This window comes from Sapajus apella, unplaced genomic scaffold (assembly GCF_009761245.1).
Source record: "Sapajus apella isolate SASKATOON/1434 unplaced genomic scaffold, GSC_monkey_1.0 scaffold33, whole genome shotgun sequence".
NCBI lineage: Eukaryota > Metazoa > Chordata > Mammalia > Primates > Cebidae > Sapajus > Sapajus apella.
Genome location: NW_022436973.1, coordinates 18,224,484 through 18,247,707, shown reverse-complemented (window position 1 = coordinate 18,247,707; position 23,224 = coordinate 18,224,484). Strand labels below are relative to the sequence as shown.

At 36.8% G+C, this 23,224-nt stretch overlaps 1 protein-coding gene across 2 annotated transcripts in view; it reads right to left on the bottom strand.

The window, feature by feature from the left end:
* Window positions 1-21,797: 21,797 nt before the first annotated feature.
* The window catches only part of HAO1 (hydroxyacid oxidase 1), a 50,341-nt gene continuing 48,914 nt past the window's right edge, over window positions 21,798-23,224 (bottom strand). For both annotated transcript variants that reach the window (XM_032295447.1, XM_032295449.1), the window contains one exon: window positions 21,798-22,481. In XM_032295447.1, the coding sequence (XP_032151338.1) occupies window positions 22,411-22,481 (71 nt within the window). In that variant the 3' untranslated portion in view covers window positions 21,798-22,410. The remainder of the gene's footprint in view (window positions 22,482-23,224) is intronic.

The following is a 23,224-nucleotide window of genomic DNA, read 5'->3' as shown; positions in this document are numbered from 1 at the left end:
AGTGACTCCTGACTCAAATATCTTATATTTTTAAATGATGGAAACTTAATGGCTAAGCTTTTAGTGCAATATGAATAGTTGGTTATATTATGAATATTTTAAGTATCAAAATTTATTACAGAGAGTAAGGCTAGGCACAGTGGCTCATGCCTGTAATAACACTACTTTAGGAAGTTGAGACAGGAGATTTGCTTGAGGCCAGGAGTTTGAGACCAGCCTGAGCAAAAAAGCGAGATCACCATCTCTACAAAAAATAGAAATTTTCCAGTCATGGTGGCTGATGCCTGTAGTCTCAGCTGCTGCTTGAGATGCTGAAGCAGAGGATTGCCAGAGCCCAGAAGTTCAAGGGAGCTGTGACCATTCCACTGTACTGTAGATTATCTGACACAGCAAGACCCTGTCTCAAAAAACTGTGGACAGCGGATTGGGCTTACACTTGATGCAGTCTTTGAATATGGTTTTAACATGAATTTTTATCCTCATGAAATGCCTCTAAAATTTTTTTCCGGTATCTTACGTAATACATACAAATAAGTGAATTCACAGTTCTGAGCACTGTCTCTTTCTTTTCAAGCTTAAAAATTATATTCCCATCAACCTTCATGCAGCCATACATTTATTCTCACAACCTAGGTGACATCTCTCCTCCAAAGAGTTCAAATATTGCCCCATATAGGCAGAACACCTATTGACTTGAATTTATGATGCCACGGTAAACTGAGAAGGGGGAGAAAAGCTGTTAAAAACCTTCACAACAGTGAAAGCCAGTTTTCCACATTAATATTTATCTTATCAGTGGTTTCCTTACTGCTTTTCTGTAGGCTTCTAGTCCACTAATAAAATTTACTTATTTAACAATTATTTTCTGTATGTCTATTATGTAAGGTACTGTGCTAATAATAAACTCAGAATATTATGGAAAACCGAAAGACAAAGGAAGTATCCAAAAACAGCTCACCATCCTGGGGAGGATATATAGATACATAAAGTCAGAAATTATGGCACAATAGTATCGGATTGTGATGGGAAGCTTCAGGGGCACAAAAAAAGGGGGTCACCAAAGGCAGGGGCATGGAGCATAGTCAGTAAGAAAAACAATTATGAGAGCATAAGCATTAACCAGGTTGATGCCCACTGACCATCCTTTCACCAGGTTTGATTGAGGAAAATGGGCAGTAAGAGAAGAAAATATGAGCAAAGCCCTAAAGGCTTAGAAGTCTTTAGCTTTCTGTAATCTCGTAATTAAAGCTTTGCCACATGATAAAGATTATGCTTGGAAAATATAAAAACTCAGCAAAACTTTTAAAAAATTCAAAGCTTGGTTTAATTATCTGCAGCTATCCATTTGAAGTAATCCAGTTGGTGTTAAGAGGAAACAGAGAGGCCAAATTTTATCTAGAGAAAATGCTATCCCTAAATGATATAATTACTTAGTCTTTAATTGTGGAAAATACTTTGATATTAGAGTGACAGCCTAGACAACTAAATTTTCGCAGAATGTTGTCAGTTGAGTAAAAAGCAAAGTGTGTTAGTCTTTATAACCGTTGTAGTTCTGACACTGTACATTTGAAGGCAGAATCTGACCAGATCAATTTCTGACAGATGTTGTTTTAGAAATAGTTGCTCTCTTTTTATGTAGTTCCTGCAACAGGAATATCTTGAACATTTAGTCATGCCATTTCTTTGCATCTAAATTCATTGTTGGTAGAAAAAATATCCATTCATTCAACAAGTCTTCATTTTCTGCCTACAATGTGCCGTAATTCAAAATCTTCATTTGTATTAAGTTCTTGGGTAATTATTCTCATCAGTCATATAAAGTCTTAAAATGCACATAAAATTTCTTAACTAGTAGCTTAATTGCTTAGGTAAGCTCTCCCTCAGACTTCAAAAGCTACAATAAAATAAGAACTAAAATGTCACAAACCTAGCCATATTTTCTATCTGTAGCATTTTTAAGATGACATTGCAATAATTATTATTCTTTAACCATGCCATCAATTCACTGCTCTGTGACTTTAATAGCTTAGTCATAATTTTATCGTTCTCAATTTTAGTGAATTCGTATGTCTTCAACCATCAGTATTTGCCCTTCCAAATTCATATATTAAGTAATTCAGAAAGAGCATCTTCACACCTACAACGAGCTGGTCTTCAACAAAGTCGACAAAAATAAACAATGGGAAAAGGCACATCAACAAGAAAAAAAAATCTCATTATAAAGTGGGTTAATGCCATGAATAGATACTTCTCAAAAGAAGACATGCAAGTGGCCAAGAAATGAAAAAAAAAAAATGTTCAGCATCACTAATCATCAGAAGGATGAAAATCAAAACCGTAATGGGATTCCACCTTAAACAAATCAGAATGGCTATTATAAGAAAGTCAAAAATAACAGATGTTGACAAGGTTGCAGAGAAAGGGGAATGCTTATATACTTTGGTGTAAATGCAAATTAGTTTATCCACTGTGGAAAGCAGCTTGGAGATTTCTGAAAGAATGAAAAATAGAATTACTACTTGACCCAGAAATCCCGTTACTGGGTATACACTTAACAGAAAATAAATTGTTCTACCAAAAAGACACCTGCACTTGCATGTTAATCAGATTCTATTCACAATAGCAAAGGCATGGAATCAACCCAGATGCCCGTCAGCGGTGGATTGAACAAATTAAATGTGTACTACATATACACCATGGAATACTACACAGCCATAAAAAAGAACAAAACCATGACCTTTGCACCAACATGGATGCAGCTGGAGGCCATTATTCTAAGGGAATTAACACAGAAACAGAAAACCAAATACTTCAAGTTCTCACTTATAAGTGGGAGCTAAATATTCGGTACACAGAGAAAGAAAGATGAGAACAATAAACACAAGAGATTCCAAAAGGGAGGAAGGAAAGTGGGGGTAAGAATTGAAAAACTACCTACTGGGTACTATGTTTACTGTTTGGGCAATTTTTCTACAGCTATTTAGCAAGAAACCATTTTTTCAGGTTCTGGTCTCTCCTCTGCAGTGACACAGCATGGGCTGTGTGAGATACCCTTTCATGTGGAGAATGTATTGCATTGGGCAGAAGAAAGTACTCCTACAGTAAATCATCTAAGTGAGCTGCTCCATAAGGAACTTGAAAAATTGGGCAAAACAATGCAAGAAGCAAGCATGAAACCTGAAGCTGTTATCATTGCCAACATACAAAGTTAAATACATGCAACAATTACCAAGTATGTCTGCCCATGCCAGTCAGTGGATCAACTTACCACTCACCATCTTCTATTTTTATAAGCCAAGAGAGAAACACAAGAAAAATATCTCACCTTTATATTTATAAGGCAAGAACAGAGGACATGAAAAAGGTAAATTTGGAAGAATATTCACTATTTACTTTGGGTAGTTATTATTAGCTCTTAGAAGTTAAATCAAAAGAAATGTGGGATTCTACCAATCCTGGGCAGTGCCAGAGAATGTTCACCCTCAATTTTCATTACATATATGCCATGTACCTTCAGAATGGAACCTTGCAGTAGCCTGAGAAGCAGCATGTCGAGAGAGACTTAGTGATGGGTAATTGCTTCATTACCTCCTACCCACTTGACAATTACAGAGATTTTGTTCAAGTTCACTCTGTAAATTTCACACTTACAGGTTGGTAGCCAACTTAATTCAGGTGCTAATGCTCCCTTTACAAATCTGCTGGGAAATCTTGACTAGTCCTGAACCTACATAGCATAGTCTTTAAGTCTCACTAGGATTAAGAACTTGACATACAGAATGAAATGCATTCCTCATCTGCAACTCCTGCCCTCAAGCGCACACCTGCAGTAGTCTCTATCAACCCCATGTTGTTTCTTAGAAAACTGGGTAGAGGTAGTGTCTGCTACAGGAAAGATGGCTGAGCTCCATGCAGAGGCTCTTGTTGTGTCTATATGCCCATCCACAAGCTTTAATAGACGTGTTTCACATGGCTTGCACCTGTAACTCCATTCAGAAGACTGATAATTAGGCAACTGGAGCCACTTTGCTGCCCAGAGAGTCAGAGGTACCTGGGGATTTATACCCTTCAAGGATGACCAATAATTGCAGTTTGCTTAAGACTAAAAGATTTCTCAAGATGATTTAGTGCTGAAAGCAGGACAGTGCCAGGCAAACCAGGACAGCTGGTCACCCAGTGCACCCCCAAACTCCAAAATGGACAGCGCTTAGCCTCAAATGGGATGAATTTTGGGGTGAAACTATACCCCAGAGCTCCTTGCAGGACCCAGCTCAGGCTGGCGTTTCCTTTGCTTGTCATCTTCCATTCTGTGTTTGGTTTCCTCCCTCTCACCTCTCTGTGTTTGCTGGAAGTACCTTCTTCATAAGTCTTAGGCAACCTTTATCACAGGGGAACATTTCTGGGGATCCCCACTGAGGGCACCTGCCTCTCCGTAAATGTTAGAAAATTCCAGGATGTGTCTTCCACTGAAATCCATGAGGCAGCCACAGATTTCATTTCAGCCAAATTTTTGAGCCTCCTCTCCTAAAACAAAACTGATACTGGAAATATTGGCAAGTAGAAAAATCTCTCATCTTGTTTTTTTGTTTGTTTGTTTATTTGTTTGTTTCCATAGCCTCAGGTCAACCTGGATGTGGTGCTGATGGCAGCAGAGGGTGAAAGCAGTACTGATGGCCCAAGAAAAGTAAAAGAAGGAAAACAGAATTTAAATAATAAACACCAAACCATCAGGATGTGAATATTTCCTCTACGGTGGGGCTTGAAAGCTATTTTTCCTGAAATAAGACAAAAATCTATAGTACATTTTTTTAAATAACTTGCTTTACTATGATATGTAGTAATGTACTGATATTATTTATATAGACTTTAAACTATTTTTAGGAACTGTAACTCTGTAAAATATTAACCTGAACTGGAATTAACCCTCTTTAAAAAATGTATAATTTTTTTAAAAAACTCTCCTTCACTGACTTGCTCTTTCAATGAACCACTGAAGTCACTATATGATGAGGAGCAATTTGCAATAATTTACAAAAATAATAATAAGGTAGCTCTATATCCTGTGTGTTTGATTTTTTTAAAAAAAGAGTTTCCCTTTCAGGACCCCATGAATGTACAAGGTTCAAACAAAGTGCGGGGCGCTAATGAACAGACTGTTTTCCTGTGCAGGGCCCCTGTACAGAATGACTTCATTCAGGGCTACTGCTCGCGCATGGAAAGTGCTGGTAAAAAATCCCACAGAGTTCAGACGACCTTTTCCTAACTTTCGTTTTTTTTTCCCTTGTTTGTCTTTCGGGCCTAAGCCAGGGAAAACATAAATATTCATCAGCTGATATTTGCAGTAGCTGTGAAGTTATGAATGAGGCCATGCGGCTTTCCTCCTATCCCATCTACAGAATGGCAGCTCCTCCACTCAGCTCCCAGCCAAACGACACTTTCCAAAATCCCCAAAGTGTACTAGAAGGCTTTTCAAATTCAGTCTTTTTTTTTCCTTTAATGCTCAAAGCAGAAATGCTGTCTGCTTAATGTTTACCCTGGGATTATAGAAGAAGAAAAAGAAAAACATTGCTTTGCCAAGCTTTAAACTTTCAGATGCCTTGACGTAACAGGCAAACGTGCTAGCAGCTCAGAATACTAGTAGTATGTATCAATGGATAGGATGGTGTCAGGTTTTTGAATATCAAACACTAGCAGATACCTGAGACATTTATTGTGTGAAGAGCAGAGAAAATGCTCTTTAGTTTGGTCTGGTTCCACTGCTTTGTTAACATCCAGACAGGTGTTAGACAGAGATGTTGGAAAACACTTTTGAATAGGATTTCAGATAGGTCCTCAATATTGTGATATAAAAAGAATGAAAATTATGCCTTCCAGGGTCTGGAATGGAGCAGGTCTTTTTGTATTCCAGATTCCTTACAAATTAGTGCCTTAAAATCTGGAATATTTCCATCTTCCAGGGTCTGTCACTCAAATAAAACTTTAGTAGAAGGTGAATTGTGAATGGAAGAGACCATAGGGTAATGAATAGAAGATAGTCCATCAGTGTCTAGGAACAAACAAAACCTGTTCTGGGCTTAGCATAACCATATGTCTTCGATCTTCCTGGATCTGGTCCCTGTAACACAGAGATCTGAAGAACCACCTTCAGAAAGAGGAGGCATATTTGAAAGTCATGGTAAAAACATTGTCTAAAACACTTCTGAAAATTGCACTGTGCCAAGAGGCAACAAATGATGAGTAACAGTGAGAATTGAATTATGGAACCAATTGATTCAAATAGTATTACACCCCCCTCTCAAGTATTCATTTCTACAGATGACTGCTGGACTGCTTGGTGAACCCAAAAGTAACCAGGATTGTGATACAATTTTGATACAAGAAATAAGTTTGTGATTCTAATAGAAAATGACTTTTAAATAATATTTTTAATGTATAATTGTGAAATAAAAAATGGCACAGCAAAAAAAAAGTCAACAGCACATCAGCTAATCAATCGATCACCAGTGATTAATGAACATAAACAACAAGACATGTTTTTATAGATACAGAATATATGTGTCAATGTTCAATATTCCCCATTTGACTTTGCTCATCAATATGTTTTATTCAAAGCTCAATATTTGGTCTCTCCTTGTCTCTTTAGAAATGTTACCTACCTGATGGGTTTATTGGACAATTTTAAGGTTGGAGGATTATTTTTAAGAAGTGTCACTAACCACAACGTCATACTTGTGAAAAATTGTTAGGAATATTCTCTATTTTTGAATTTTAATTCACTATTACAGATATGGGTCTCTTATAGTCATTGTTCTGTATTTTTCCTGGGGTTAGCCATATTACTATACCTGTCAGTGGAAATCATTGTCTAAACCACCAAACAAAAGAGATGAAGGGTCTCAGGTATTCAAGTAAGGACCAGATCCCAGATTGGCAAGAAAGCTGACTGGAACAAATGCTCATGGCTTGGTTTCTGTCTCTTTCTCTGTTCTGGAGTAGCCCTGCCAGGGCCAGAGTGGAAGCCAGAGGCTAGTGTGCAACTGTGTTCTCCTTGGCTCCAGCCCTCACCAGAATAAGGCCTGATGAAGAGCTGTGGGACAGTGTTAAAGGCAATGACCTTCTGCAGGAAAAACTAGACAGCATACAGGATTGATGGATTGTCATGCATGCCCAGAGACATTCGGGAGGCTTGCTGAGTTAGCACAGGCAGGAAGACATTTCCTCTCCCTCTATTCCTTGTCCAGAACTGAGTATTTTGAGCTAGAAGTAGCAGAGAGCAGAATTAGTTATCCATCTTTCTCTATGAAACTCATTTTGCAAATCACGTCATAACACAACATCAAAAGGCATTCCAATTTGATACTCATTACACTTATGTTATCAGAGAATAAAGTCACTTGGTTCAAAAGTGGCCCATAAAATCTCGTATACAAGTGATTCTATGTTTTGATCTTGGACACAAGTAAAACGCATCTCTCATTTGGTGATTTTTCTTTCTTTTGAAAGGGATAATTCCATGTTAAAGCCCACCACCTGAGTTACACTTTTTCTTTCATCCCTCTGCCTTCTCTAGAAATACTGCATTTTCCCCTGTGAATACCTCCTCTGTTCAAGTACACAGCTAGAGTATTCAATAAGACCAGAGACCACTGGATACCCATAATCTGATCATTTAATGCATATCACAAGGACAGCTCATCAATGTGGCCTATGTAATTTTTAACCTAAATTGAGGGATTTTGACAGTAAACAAGGTATTATTAATTATAATGGGAGAATGAGTATAAAACCAAGATTGTTATGAACACACTGTAACATATGACCACCCTAAATGTGGAACCTTCTAGCTGATTCTCTCTACTTTTATCTTCAGTTTCCACTTTTGCTATCTAGATAATAAGTTGCTTTCCTATGAGGAGATTTAATAACACCCTATTTGGCTGCCTGATCACAGCTATACCAAGTTTTCGTCAACATGCTTTACTTAGCCTACAGCTTCCTGAGATTGTCTGGGAAATGTTATTTTCCTCCTGTCTTCTCAATGATTTTAGTGATTTCAAAAGAATATCACAGCCGGGCATGTTGGCTCATGCCTGTAATCCCAGCACTTTGGGAGGCTGAGGTGGGTGGATCACCTGAGATCAGGAGTTCAAAACCAGCCTGGCCAACATAGTGAAACTCTAGCTCTACTAAAAATACTAAAATTAGCTGGGCATGGTGGCAGGTGCCTGTAATCCCAGCTACCCAGGAGGCTGAGGCAGGAGAATCACTTGAACCCGGAAGACAGAGGTTGCAGTGAGCTGAGATCATACCATTGCACTCCAGTCAGGGACAAGAGTGAGACTTGGTCTCAAAAAATAAATAAATAAATAAATAAATAAGCATATCACATAGCATATCACATAAGAAAACTGTGTGTTCTGTCTATACGAAGAGCTGACATTAACTCAAGAAAATTAGATTATTTATTTCCATTGCTTTGAAAGACTACCCGGTGGATTCAAGGTATCCAGTGTTGGCTCTCTATACTGAAGTATGCTCAGTTCCTGATAGAATCAATATGATTTGCAAGTTACAAAAGGGCCTCCAATCACTTCCATGAGGTCAGTGTTTACACCTGTTAGAGAAGGGCACCTTTGTAGAACAGCCACTTTCACACATTGGATTTGGATTTCAGGGTTCCATGATACTTAAGGATTTACAACTCTTCTGTGGTTAATTCCTTTTACTGTTTGTTGATCTTGAAGTGCCCCACTGTACCTTTCTTGCCCCATATAGTTCCTTCTGCATTGTAATGTGGAAAACAAAACTGTACCACTTCAAAGTTGATAATTTTTTGAAGTAATAATTGCCTGAAGTCTACAGTCAATTTAAACTGATTAAGAGAATTCGAACAGGAATTTGCATAAATAAACGCTTCTTTTTCTTACCATTAATCCTTGATGAATTTTGTTATTAAAACTTTATCAATTATCTCCAGCTCTGTGATCATTAGTTGACTGGCCTTGGGTAACTCATAATATTTCTGATAAGTTCCCCAAACTACAGATGAAGGGGCTGGATTTTTAACATTTCTCACATAGCATTCCACAGAACTCTAGTTGTTTCCCATATTAATTGTACACATTCACAAAGGACTAACAGGAAATCCCTGGTTTAACAAATCAGATTTTCTTACTATAAGACTTAAGATACCCTACTGTGCAGAGGTGTCTTTTCAAACCACAAGACTCAACTTTAAGTTTACATGATTAATTTATGCACCTCAATAATAAAGTAACCAAGAAGTTAAATTTCCAAGAATAAACACATTAACTTTGGAATAACATGTTAAACTCCCATCAAATATTCTTGGTCTTAAACTGACATTATGGTTCTGGATCACTGATAGGTGGGTAAGCACACAAAATAAGACACTACTCATAGTGGGTCTCCCGGCAACTTCTCCCAAAGCATGCAACATCCCAGTTGCAATGTGATGCTGTAGCCATCAGGTGTTACACGATTAAGATCAAAGAACTAATGATTCCTCAGTCCCTTTTTTAATAAAAATATGGTCAGAAAACATTAGTTGATTTGTAAGGAGGCCCACAGATAAGGCTGTTTGGTTTACCAATACATAAGACAAAATATACAGGGTGCCAAGCACATTCGAATTCCAGAAAAAGAGATAATTTTGTTGTTGTTGTTTTTGAGACATAGTCTCACTCTGTCACCCAGGCTGGAGTGCAGTAGCACTGTCTCAGCTCACTGCAACCTCTGCCTCCCGGGTTCAAGCAATTCTCCTGCCTCAGCCTCCTGAGTAGCTGGGACTACAGGCACATGCCACCATGCCCGGCTAATTTTGGACTTAGTAGAGACGGTTTCACCATGTTGGCCAGGATGGTCTCGATCTCCTGACCTGGTGATCCACCTGCCTTGGCCTCCCAGAGTGCTGGAGTTACAAGCATGAGCCACCGTGCCTGGCCAAAAAGAGGTAATATTTTAGTGCAAGTATGTCCAAAATATTGCCAAAGTCCAAAATTTTATATACTAAAAATCTTCTGTTGTTTCTGTTGGAAACACCTATTGTTTCGTTTCCAATAAAACTTTCCTACTCTGGGAACAACGGTACTCCTTCTCATCCCTCCTCTCCACATTACAACACTTAGAACGCATGGTAGCCCCCAATTCATATAACATCCTTTCTTTCTGACCAAATTTGATTGGTCAAGAGACTCAGTTAGCATTCTGCTCTCAGATAATATTGAACTTCAGCTGGAACAAGAGAGTGAATTCTTCCGGTGGCAGAAGAGATATAAATCTGGGGAGCTGCAGACGGCCATGTGCCTCACTAAGAGGAGGTTGCCAACCTAGAGTGGAAGAGTGTAAAGCCTACATTCTGGGGAAACACACATGGAAAAAATAAAACAAAAATAGTCCTGTTGCTTTCAAACTTATGGTCCTGAACTTCCTTGGGCCCAATTGCATCCACACTTTTACTGTGGCTTCGTGATTCAACACTTTCTGTGATTGAGATACTAAACACTCCTTCTTTTCCTCCACCTGGTTCAAGTTGCATTTTGTTCTTTCCAACACAAGATCATGAGTTATGAAATTTCAGCTGAACATTGTTTAGGATGCTTAGATAAAAATTAACTTTCTCACAAACACTAAAGATGTATTAATTACTTGCCACATTTTACATACTAACTTGTGCAATTGAGATGCATCACACACCTTCATCCAACTGATGTGTCCACAGAATTCTTTTTTCAAAGACTGGATTATAAGACTGGTCTGCGGAATACACATATATAACTTCTAGCCATATGATCTGACATATCTTAAGTAACTTTGAAATTCTATGACTTTGTGACATTTTAATTATTTATTAATCTCAATTTGATACTTATTTGCTATGAGAATAGAATCAAATGTTTAAATGCTGAAATCTGTACTTGAGAAAAATCATACTTTCATATAATATTCCCTGTTTATTTCTGTTATAAAAATTAAGCATATTTTACAATAGCAGTTTATGATTATAAAAAATTCATTTAAAATCTGTGTTCTTAAAATTTTCCATTAAATCTTGTGATTTTACATTTTCTCGATGGCATACTTTAAAGTCTTTGCTATATTTGATTATAAGCATAGAATGTTAGAGTTAGGTCTTTAAAATAAATAATATCCATTACAAATATTTATTAGTTAAGAAATATTTATTGAATACTTATAATTTTACATGCAAGGTGTCAGTAAGACAGCAAAAAAGACACATTTTGTCCTATGAAAATGACAGTCTAGTTTCTAGTACGATTTTTCTCATAATTTTCCATATTGATGCTTCTTCCATTCTTAGGACAACATTAAGTTTACCCATATGTCTATTTAACAGCATGTAAGAAAGTAAAGATCATCACATGTCATCCCCAAGACCATGGTGCAGTCTATAAGCATGACTTGATATCCAGGCATCTTTCCCATGTGCTTTCTCACCCCTGAAAGCATTCAGTGTGGTCACAACTGGAGGCAATGCTACATGAGTTGACAGACCACTGTTGAAGGGCACTCTTTCCATTGTTCTGGACGCTGTATTTCTATTACCAAAGTTCAGAGCAGAAAGCAAATGAGGCCTGACAGAAAGGGCTCTTTGTCAGGAGCCCAAAGACGTGGATGGCAGCTCTTACCCCAGTACTCATCATGGAATGACCTCAGTGATCAGAGATATATCTAATGGCATCTGCACAACATGTAGAAAATTACAATTTGTGTCCAAAAACCTTCCACCCTGCAAACTTTCTTCTCATCCTCTATATGAAACTGCCTGAAAGTTTTTTAAAAACAGTATATTGCTTTAGTAATTGACATCCTATCATATGATAGCAGATGACAGGCATAATTACTGATTTTAGTAAAATGCTTTAACAATGCAGACAAATTCTAATTATGAACATTTTCTGATGGCAGCCCATATTTCTGGGTTTCAAATGAATCTAGTCTGGGAAATAATGTTGGCCTTTATATTGAATAGACTACTAAGAATACCTGATTTTGCTTTATTCCTGTACAAGAGTCAAAAAGACAGAAGTGTCAGAGGCTCATACAATAAATTGTAATTGATAAGAGAGGAGTTAGATTCTTGCAGGATGTGAGTCTTATTTTGTTGTTATTGTTGTTGCAGCTGTATCATCTCTCATTTCACCTCTATTGGGCAAGGTGAAAGACATTAGAGGATCATGTAAACCTTCATTGTCAGGAAGGTTTGAATAAGCAACAGGAATGTAAATATTTATGAAAACAACTAGAGACTGAATAGTTGTAATTGATTCATCATACATAACTTTAACATTTAAAATATATGTTGTTATTTTATTAATCTGAAGCCTTGAAGAACTTTGGAAGTAGGAGTGTTAACAAAGAGGATGTTTAGTAGAGGAGGGAGAGATTCTCATTTCCTGAACTTCTGGAAGAAAGACATCTCCAACGGGGAGGTAGTTTGGACATTAACGTCCTGTGTCCTTTTAACCACTCCCTTCCAGAGAAAGGCCCAAAACTGTGGGGAGTGTTCTTTCCAAAGACTTTCTTTATATGTTTATTTGCTTGCACTTGCATCATTTTCCCCATCATTTGCCTGCCCAATAAAGGATGGACAAGAGACGGCAAAAGAGTTCAAAGCCAATCAAATAATTCTGGTTAGATTGTTAACAGACCTGGAATAAGATTAGCCAAGAAAAATTTAGCTAAAATAAGATTTTGGGGGAAAATCTGTGGATTTCATTTAGATTGTGTTTACATGACAACAAAGCATCTGGTCAACTTAATGGAAAGTAGGCAAATTGTTTATGCAGTTATGTAGACAAAACAGTTGCTTCAGTGATTACCTTTTCAAGTTGTGGATTCTGGCTTTCTTATACACTGCCCTGCTTATAATGATGAATTTATAATAATTGCGTAAACTAAATTTTTTGATAGATTAACATTTTACTAATGCCTGAATCTTCCAATATTTTTTGTAGTTTTGTCTAGTTGGTGGTGGTGGTGCTTTTTTAGTTTTTTATTTATTTTGTCATATATGTGGCTGAGAATCTTGGAAACAGTGAGTGCTAGCTTTATTCAGTCAAATAATTGAAGAAGTTTTAAAAAGAGTTTCTTCCTGACTACTTTTGTGGTGTATTAAAACCAAAATATTACTGTGTAAAACAGGAATGTTCACATCATGACATATATTATATAAAATTACTATTACTCAGAAATTCTCCAAAAAAAAAGTTGAGAGATATTGCTCTTTAGTATTTCAACTAGACAGTATAGTTATAGTATCAAACAATATTCAAACCAATCCCTCTGTTGGGTATTGATATGGTTTGACTGTGTTCCCACCCAAATCTCATCTTAAATTCCCATGTATTGTGGAAGGGACCCAGTGGGAGGTAATTGAATTAATGGGGGCAGGTCTTTCCCATGCTGTTCTCATGATAGTGAATAAGTCTCACAAGATCTGACAGAATTATAAGGGGGTGTTTCTCTGCCCAATCTCCCTCTTTGCCTGCTGCCATCCATGTAAGATGTGACTTGCTCCTCCTTGCCTTCCACCATGATTGTGAGGCTTCCCAGCCACATGGAACTATTAAGCCCAATTAAACCTCTCTCTTTTGTAAATTGCCCAGTCTTAGGTATGTCTTTATCAGCAGTGTGAAAGTGTACTAATACAGGTATGTAATCAAAAGAAATGAAACCAGTATATCAAAGCGCTAGCTGCACTCCCATGTTTGCTGCCACACTGTTCACAATAGCCAATATTTGGAAGCAACCAAAGTGTCTATCAACAGATGAATGAGTAAAGAAAATGTGGTACATGTACACAATGGAGTACTAAGCAGCCATTAAAAAATGCAATCTTGTCATTTGCAACAACATGAATAGAACTGGAAGATCATTATGTTAAATGAAACAGCCAGGCACAGAATGATGAACATCACATGTTCTCACTTATTTGTGGGATCTAAAAATCAAAACAATTGAACTCATGGACTTAGGGAATAGAACAATGGTTACCAGAGGCTGGGAGGGGTTGTAGGGGATGCAAAGGAAGGTGGATATGCTTAATGGGCACCAAAAGAGTAGAAACAATGAAGAAGACCTAGTATTTGATAGCACAATAGGACGACTATAGTCGATAATAACTGCACATTTTAAAAGATTACAAGGTATTACAAGGGGGAGTTTCCCTGTCCAATCTCCCTAAACTAAAAGAGTATAATTGGATTGTTTGCAACACAAAGGATAAATCATTGAGGGGATTAAAAAATAAAATAAAATTCAAACCAAAATTATATTTGTGTATATGGAATAGCTATTGTCTACTATTATTCAGTTGTTTTTTTTAAAAAAACTGAGTGGTTGGCACATTAATAATAAAACTAAATAACATAATATCAAAAAATAAAGAAAAATCATAGCGAAAATATGTTCTTGTCTTGGGCAATGCTACTTGTTCATATGATAAAGAAACCTGTGCTCTTATGTCAAGGAGATGCCAACATTTCTTGAGAAAGACTTCTTATTGATGCCAGTTTGCTGTTTAGGATACAGGGAGGGTTTCATTCACTCTGCTGGAAATATTTCATTATATCTAAAAGCTTTGTTCCTACTTTCCAGATTTCCAGGATATAAATCATTATGTTACAAGCCAAATATTCTTATTACTGTTCTTTTCATAATAGACTACATATGGACTATTTTTACTGTTTGAAAGCATATCACTATTTGTCATTACAACCTATTGATTAAATATACTACTATTCCACCTAAAGGATGAAATCTAGCATTCAAGATTAGTTTCTCAAGATTATATATACACTCAATGGCTGGGCTGCACCATGAATTCTAAACTTTAGAAAAACTTGCTGCATTTTTCCAGGTTATACTTACCAACAAGATAAGGGTAAACTGAAACCATAAATGAAAAGATTAATAAGAAAAACAAAACCAAAATAATTTCACAAAGCTGCTTTAGATCAATATAGTATTTTCCTTCCAAATAATTTTAAAATTCTATTACATTTGTTAATGCAATTGATATACATGCTATATAGAATAACTTATAAATTGTATTACACTTATCATTGCAATTTATATGTCTCCCATATGGGTAAGAGGCACTATAAAATTTATTTTATTTTTTTAATTGGAAACCTACATCAAAAGAATTTCTATAACATCCCCAGGATAATCATGTAGCAAAGTTGGTCAACTTCAAATAGTTTTGAGTCTATTAGGTTAAGTTTCCCCAATGCCTAAGTTTATTCTTAACATGTAGATCTGTGCTATTCAATACACACCCACTAGGCACATGTGACTAATTAAATTTAATTAAAATTAAATAAAATGAAGCATTTGATACTTGGCACATTTCAAGCACCCAAGAACCACAAGTGGCTGATGGCTACTATATTGGAGGTGCAGGTAACATTTTCATCATCACAGCATGTTCACCAGACAGCACTGGTCTGGATTACAAAAATCTCTAAGGAAGTTTGTTGTCATGGAACAAATGTTCAATAATATATAATAACCATTGTTATTAATGTAGTTATAACATGGTTGGTAAGAATAACACAGAAAAATAGAGAACAATGTTGTAAAAATGAATGTTAATAATTGAGATGAGATATGCTGATTGTTTTTTGTATATTCAAATTTAAAATAAAATACAGTGGGCTAGTAGGCATAGCTCTTATTTACAATTGTAAGCAATGTGACATTTAGTTTTACCTTAGCTTAAGTTATTGATATCAAAGATAAAGAAATAATTTTTTTGACATTGGGTTTGGGAACTGGATGGGGGAGATTAAGTTAAAACATCAAGAGCAGAAAAATAGGCCAGTTTTGATTTCTTAACATAAAATTCAGTGCCAGAAAGCAATCTAAAATGTCTACAAACAGAAAATGTGACCCCAAAATAGTATACCCATCAACGGTGTCATTCAAATACGAAAGTATTAAGTGGATATTTAAACATGCACAAACTTAAGAATTACAACTATTTTTGAAATTACAGTTGACCAATGAAATCTAGGGAACCAGGAGGTGAATCAAAGTTTAGAACCAGAGCCTGGAGAAGGTATGAGAATGATAAGTGCCGAAACCATTTAAATGAAAACCAATATTAAACAATTTTGGAAATCAATGATAGAGAATACAATGATTTATATTTTGATAATATAAAAATAATATATTAACTGCTGGGTGCAGTGGCTCACGCCTGTAATTCCAGCACTTTGGGAGGCCAAGGTGGGTGCATCACCTGAGGTTAGGAGTTCAAGACCAGCCTGGCCAATATAGTGAAACCCCATCTCTACTAAAAATATAAAAATTAGTCAGGTGTAATGCTGCATGCCTGTAATCTCAGCTACTCAGGAGGCTGAGGCAGGAGAATCCCTTGAACTTGGGACACAGAAGTTACAGTGAGCTGAGATCACGCCACTGTATGCCAGCCTGGACAACAGAGTGAGACTTCATCTCAAAAAAAGAAAAAGAAAAACATATATATATATATATATATATATATATATGTATATATATAAATTAAAAATTAAAAAAATATATATGCATTAACTAAACGGGAAGAGGAGAGGAAAAAAAAGACAGTAGATGTAAGAGACTCATTACTTCATTTTTTATAGCAATGAGTTAACTGATGCTAAAATTAAAACATGTATGCAATAAATCAAAAATTACTTCAATCTTTTGAGTTTTTGTAATTTTCCAAATACATTGTTCAGGCACTCTTAAGCTATAATATCTCTTTTTTAAAAAAAATCTTAATTTTAAATGTTTCCAACTTTACTTTTCCTTCTACAAATTGAAAGTAAAAATAAATTGAATATTTTACTTAAACGTAACATTTATTGTATAATCCTATTTTAGTGAAACTGTAACTATCCAACATGTTCATTTTGCCCACTGCGCAGATAGAGCCAAATTTTCAAGACACAAATTTGTAATACAGAAAGAGTTTAATACATGTAGAGCTATCTAAACAGGAGACTGGAGCTTTATTATTACTCGAATCAACTTCCTTGAAAATTTCAGAGTTTAGGATATTTCAAGGATAGTTTGTCAGGCTAGGGAATGGGTGCTGCTGACTGCTTGGCGATGCAATCACAGGAGTGTGAAAAATGGTCCTTGTGCACTGAGTCTGCTTCTGGGCGGGGGCCACAGGACCCGCTGCGTCAAGAGTCACAGATCGGTGGCCGCCCAGTCCTCAGAAATGCCAAAGCCTGAAAAGACATCTCAAAAGGTCAGTCTTAGGGTATACACTGGTGATGTTATCTGCAGGAGTAATTCGGGATGCTGCAAATTGTGTGACCCCAGAATAAAGGCTGATCATCCTTTAGGCCTACATCGTAACAGAATGCAGTCTCCTTTCATCCTCCTAACCTGGCGATCCCTCATTAGCTTTACAAGGGCTGTTTAGTTTCCAAGAAGGGATAGCATCATTTAAACTATAAGCTAAATATCGCCCAATGTTAGCTTGGCCCAAGCCCTGGAATGACCACAGGCAGTTTGGAGGTTAAAGGCAAGATGGAGTTTGATTAGATCAGATCTTTTGTACTGTCAGAATTTTCTCATTGTTATAGTTTTTGCAAAGGTGGCATCAAAACTACTTCTATCTATCCAGCTGCTACTGATTATACATACTCAGCAATGTCTGAGGTGATATTCAGCTAATCTCAATAAAAGTTATCTCTAGGTAAAATTTGTGGTGATGTTTATTTTACTCTTTACTTTTAGAAAAAAAGTACTTTTTTTTCTAAATAAACACTATAAAATAAAATACTTATTGGAATGTCATATTATCTTTCCTGATAATAATCATTATTAAAATATTACAAAATAATATCTTCCTTTGAATGTTGATTTACAGTTCATGATAAATTCTCACACATTTCACCGTGTTATGTTCATAATCACCCAGAGAGACAGGCAGATGCTGCCACCCTCATTTCACAGCTGAGCATCTGAGGGTCCTCCGGTTAAATAATGGTTCGCATAGCTAATCACTCAGATCTTTAGGATTCTAATCCAGCGCTTTTGAGCAGGTTAGCCTTGATGTTCGTTGAGTAAGTTTAGTGAGAAAGCTCTAACATAAAATGTAAAGAATCTTACCGTAAAAAACTATCAATAAGAAGATTCCACTGTTAGAAATGGACTCAGGATGTTGACAGTAATGGAAGGTAAATCAGCGTTAAAGACAGATGATCTAACCGGAAAAGATAGATGGGAAATCAAGCAAGACTCTTTTCCCCTGTGATGCTGAATCAAAGGAACAAACGAAATCAAACGTATTGCTCACTTGACTGCCAGCTCTTCTTTTGGCATCATTCATGGTAACACGATTCTTAGCTGAAGGTCCTGGAAAACTTTCAGTTGAACTTATACTCGCTATCTAAGTTCAGAAAATATCAGTGGAGAAGCAAACAGATAAATAAAAAAGTATCTTTTTATTTCCTCCAACAATGGACAACCACATTAGGGAGGAAGGGAGACACCTATTGCTCAAGTTTGATTAGGGTAAGGACAGGAAATTGCATATTTTAGAATAGAAGAGATTTCCCATCATATAAACATATAATAATAGCCTTCTATCATTTGGGCTAACATTTACATTACCTAAAATAAACTCTCATCCTGATGTTGTTCTATAATTGGCATGTGACAGAATGCACGCTGAGGCAAATATAAGTTCAGAAAGCATCCTCTGTCTTTATGTTACAAGAAATCTTCGGACTTTCCTAAACAGACAAACTTTATTTTGTTGCTATGCAACTGACATGCAACATAGCCCATCAGACAGTAAATAAATTATGAATTTTATAATGAAAAGTCTTTTCTCTCTTTGAGAACAAGCCACAACTTCCTTTCATGCTTTCCTAATCCACCACAGCCCTCTAAAGCTGTTTCACAAATGGCAATGTTTTGGCAAGATAAACAAGCAAATGAATAACACAGCAATGACCCAAATGCAGTTTGCAAACATCACGCTAAGAAGCATCAATACCATTCAATTCATTCTTACAGGCCTGGGAACCGGGGCTCCCCAAGCCTGGTAAAGAGAAGTTTATTTCACACCCACATTATTCCAGGTGGCTGAATATAAATAAGCTTAAACAAAGGAGATTCTGGCAATATCTGTGGATAAGCACCCATCACTGCTACAGGTCTCAGCCAGGATTCTGTGTCAGGGCATAACAGTGATTTCAGCCATGAGGAAAACATCCATGAGGATAAAATGTTTCAGGGTTGAGACTTGTGGCTTGTGGGCCACATCCATGTTTAACATGAGCTGTTCAGTGTTCAAAATGTTAACTATCGTCCAACATTTAAAAATTTTTACATAAAAATCTAAATGTCTTGCTTTCTTGAAAAATCATAAAATAACACTGAATTCGCATTTTTGCAAAAATCAGTTAGAATCAACTTCCAGCAGAAAACTGGAAATAACCCAATAGGAGAAGAGATAGATAAATTGTAGCACATACCTACAATGGGTTACTACAGAGCAATCACCAGAGCTAACTCAACATCATGAATGAACTTCACATATCACAAGCAAAAGAAACTACACACAGAAGTGCACACTGTATGGTTCCACTTATGTGAAAACTAGTGACAAACCAATCAATGGCAGTGAAAATCAGCATAGGTTCATCTCTGGTGGAAGGAGTATGTTTGCAGATGACGGAGATGTTTTATATTTTGATCTGGGAGGTAGGCTTATAGGTGTAAATGTAAAGTGTAGCCACTGATACACTCAGGTTTCAGCACCTTCCACACTTTGCTGTATGCATTTCATATGTCAATAAGAAATGAAATTCAATGAAAACGTATCAGTTGGCTAAGGAGCAGCTGGCCTTTTAAGGTGAGGCCTGGCCTCTCTGCCTGTAGTCAATAGCTGGCTCACTCAGAGGATTGCAACAGAATCCATGGGGCGGGGCCCAGCGATCTGTTTTAAGGAGCCCTGCAGGTGACTCTGATGAATATTAAAGCTTGAGAAACTGCTATAGAGCACTATGTACACAAAATAACATACAAGAAAGGCAGAGGCAGCCCCTATGAAGCCCTGTGACCCCTTCCCCCATCACATTTCAAGAAACCTAGGAAGAGAAGAGTTTGTTGGCTTCCTCGAAGAAATCTATCTATCAAGCCTAAGTTACAAAACCCTTGGAAGGGAATGTGCAACCAACACACACCATTCCTCTTTTAACCATTAGACATTTGGATTTCACTACTGTTACAATTGGGTCCATATCAGTCATTTAAAAAAGTAGAAGCAAACAGCTGTATATCTTTGATTATGAAAAAATTATCAAACATAAAGCATTCAGATATGTTCCAACTCTGAAAACATAAATGAAAATCTACATTAAAGGAGTTATTGTGGCTCAGGGAATCTTAAAAGTTATGAGAAACTCACAAATTAAGACCAGTAATCCCCATTCTCACTGTTACTTGCATAAACCTTACATAAAACACCACTTGCCAATCTCTATTTTCTGGGAAGTTATCAACTTTTAAGCAAGTGCCCTCACAACCACACACTGTGATATAGTCAAAATGGAAACTCAGTGGCAACAGAGAAGGCATTTTGAATCTGTAGAGGAAATCAGAGACGCTTACTATATACTTATTCACTGATTAGTATTAATTAGAAAAGCATAAAACAATTACGTGATATGATAGAAATATTTACTCTGTGTATTTGGAGAAAAGTTAAGGGATAACTTTTCTTTTTTGTAAGCTTAAGTGATTCTTTTTTACCAAACTGGTATATATTCTCAGAAGAAAAATCTTTTTGTGTTCATGTTAATTTCGAGGAATGCCCTAGCATTTAGAAGGAGAAAGTGAGAGAGAGTTCTGAGAATAATAAAGCATAATAATAATAATACATAATATAATAATCACGTTTTCAGGTGGTGATTCTCTGAATTGTTTCATTCAGTACCTCATAGTGGTTGAGCAACCAGAGAGATAATGAAAAATCAACTTCAAAATTACTTAGGCTACCTAGTTCACCTCCAATTTGTCAAATACTTGGTTTGGGAATGAATGTAAAAGTCACGTGATCAGGGCTTCAAGGGTGTGCTCCTAGTGCAGTAGACAGGGCTGCATGCTCAGAAAGGGGTCTCGGGCTTGGGTTTGATGCTCTGTGGTTGATGGCTTGAAATACTTAATAATGTTATCGTTGAATTTTTGTTTTATAAGTAAAGCTTGATATGACAGTGGAACTTGTGCTGGGGACACTAAGAGCCTTGCATCATACATTGTTCCAGCTCCTGCCAACTCCCCACGTCTGCTAAGTGAGTTCCTGGTTGCTGGCTTAGGCATTCTGCTCAGTATAGTTGCCTGGCACCCTGCCAGGGTCCTGGGCATGGGCACAGGGAAGGTCGAGGCAAGTTACAAGGCACCCAGAAGACTCTACTCTTGCCATGTGGGTACCCCCATGCCCAAGGAAGCATAACATGAGATAGCAAAAGACTCCATGACAGGTTAAGAGAAAAACTGTGGAAGAAAGGAAAAGGGTTTCATCTTGCTTTTTGAACAAGCAGCCCACATTTTCATTTGACATGGTCCTCACACATGATGAAGCTACATTAGCCCATGGTTTTCAATGGTAAAGAATCAAAAGAGTAAAGAAAGGGAAGTAGGAGGCATAGGAGAACCAGTGAGGTATGCAGAAAGGAAACGAGGGGATAATTAGGGTTCAGAAATTAAAACTAAAATTTCACATTGTTACAAATGGACTATATATCTTCTTTCCAAAAATGCTTTATTCGTCTCTGATTAAGAAGTAACATACATCCCAAAATATTCAGATATATTCAGACACTAAAGATGTGATTGTAAATCTTCATTCAAAGAAGTATCACCAGTTACCACCACCCAATCCGGTTCTATCCAGTGTTACCTTCTCAATGTTGTGAATCAGGCATTTCCAGCACTTTGAACCAGAGCTTACCATTTAAGAACCTCTGTTTTAAAGACATCTAAACTCAATGCAGGTTAATCAACAATGAGGTCATTATCTTTTCGCCTTAGTGTTTGCTACCTCCAATTTTACTAAAGGTTATAGCACTTTAGCCTGCCAGGGGATGACGTTGACTAAACACATTTTCAATGTTTTCTTTTTAACAGTTAATATATTTCCAGGATGAAAGTCCATTTCTTTCTAAAAGGTTCCTAGGACACCCATTGAAAAGTCAAAAGCAATGAACTAAAAGAGATTGCTATTTTGTTGGAAAAGAACGACACCCTTTGTATTGAAGTGGGGAATTACAGACTGTGGTCACCCTCTGCACAGTGTCTCTTTGTCAAGTAATACATGCTGAAAAAAAAATAATACAGATGGGAAAATATTGTGCACTGTCAGATCTTGGAAACGGCCAAAGGATTTTTCCTCACCAATGTCTTGTCGATGACTTTCACATTCTGGCACCCTGAAAAAATAATGCATACGTTTAATATGAACTGAATGCAATAATAATCAGGCAGGTAATCGTTTTCCCAAGGAATGTAAAATTTGACAAATGTAAGGTTTATGATTCAAGGTAGGCTTGCCAAATCTTATGTGGCATGAGACCATTTTTTATTACCTAAACAGTCCTTAACACAAAATGACTGGCACATATTTTTATTAACACAAAGAGTATATTCTTTCTGCCACATTTAATAGAGAGTCAGTGACTGAAAGCTCTCTTTTAGGATATGTCTGTAGCAAATTAAAATGCGTAGTGAGGATTCACAGAATGGCATTCTCGCTGAGGCTCTGTCTGCAGTCTGAGTACAGCAGTGAGTAGACCATTTATCTGGGGAGTTCTATATATGGGAACAATACAGATCACATGGATTGCAGAAAAGAAACCCTCTTTACCTTCAAAAATTGGGTAGCTGATAATTAACTCACAGCTATTCTTTCTAGCTACTGGTTCTTTCTGAGTCAAATTAGAAATAGTCACTAGTAATATTTTAACGCTTATTTATTTATTCATTCTCTCATTAAGTATTGTTTGTGTGCCAGGCACTGCTCTAGGAACTGAAATACTGTAGTCAAAACAACAAAGCCCCCTGCCACATGCATCTTTTGTTCTAAAGGGGGAACACAATATATGATGCCTATAACTTTAAAAGGAAATTCTATGATAATGATATATAGGAGACAATTGGTGCTGTGGAAAAAGGA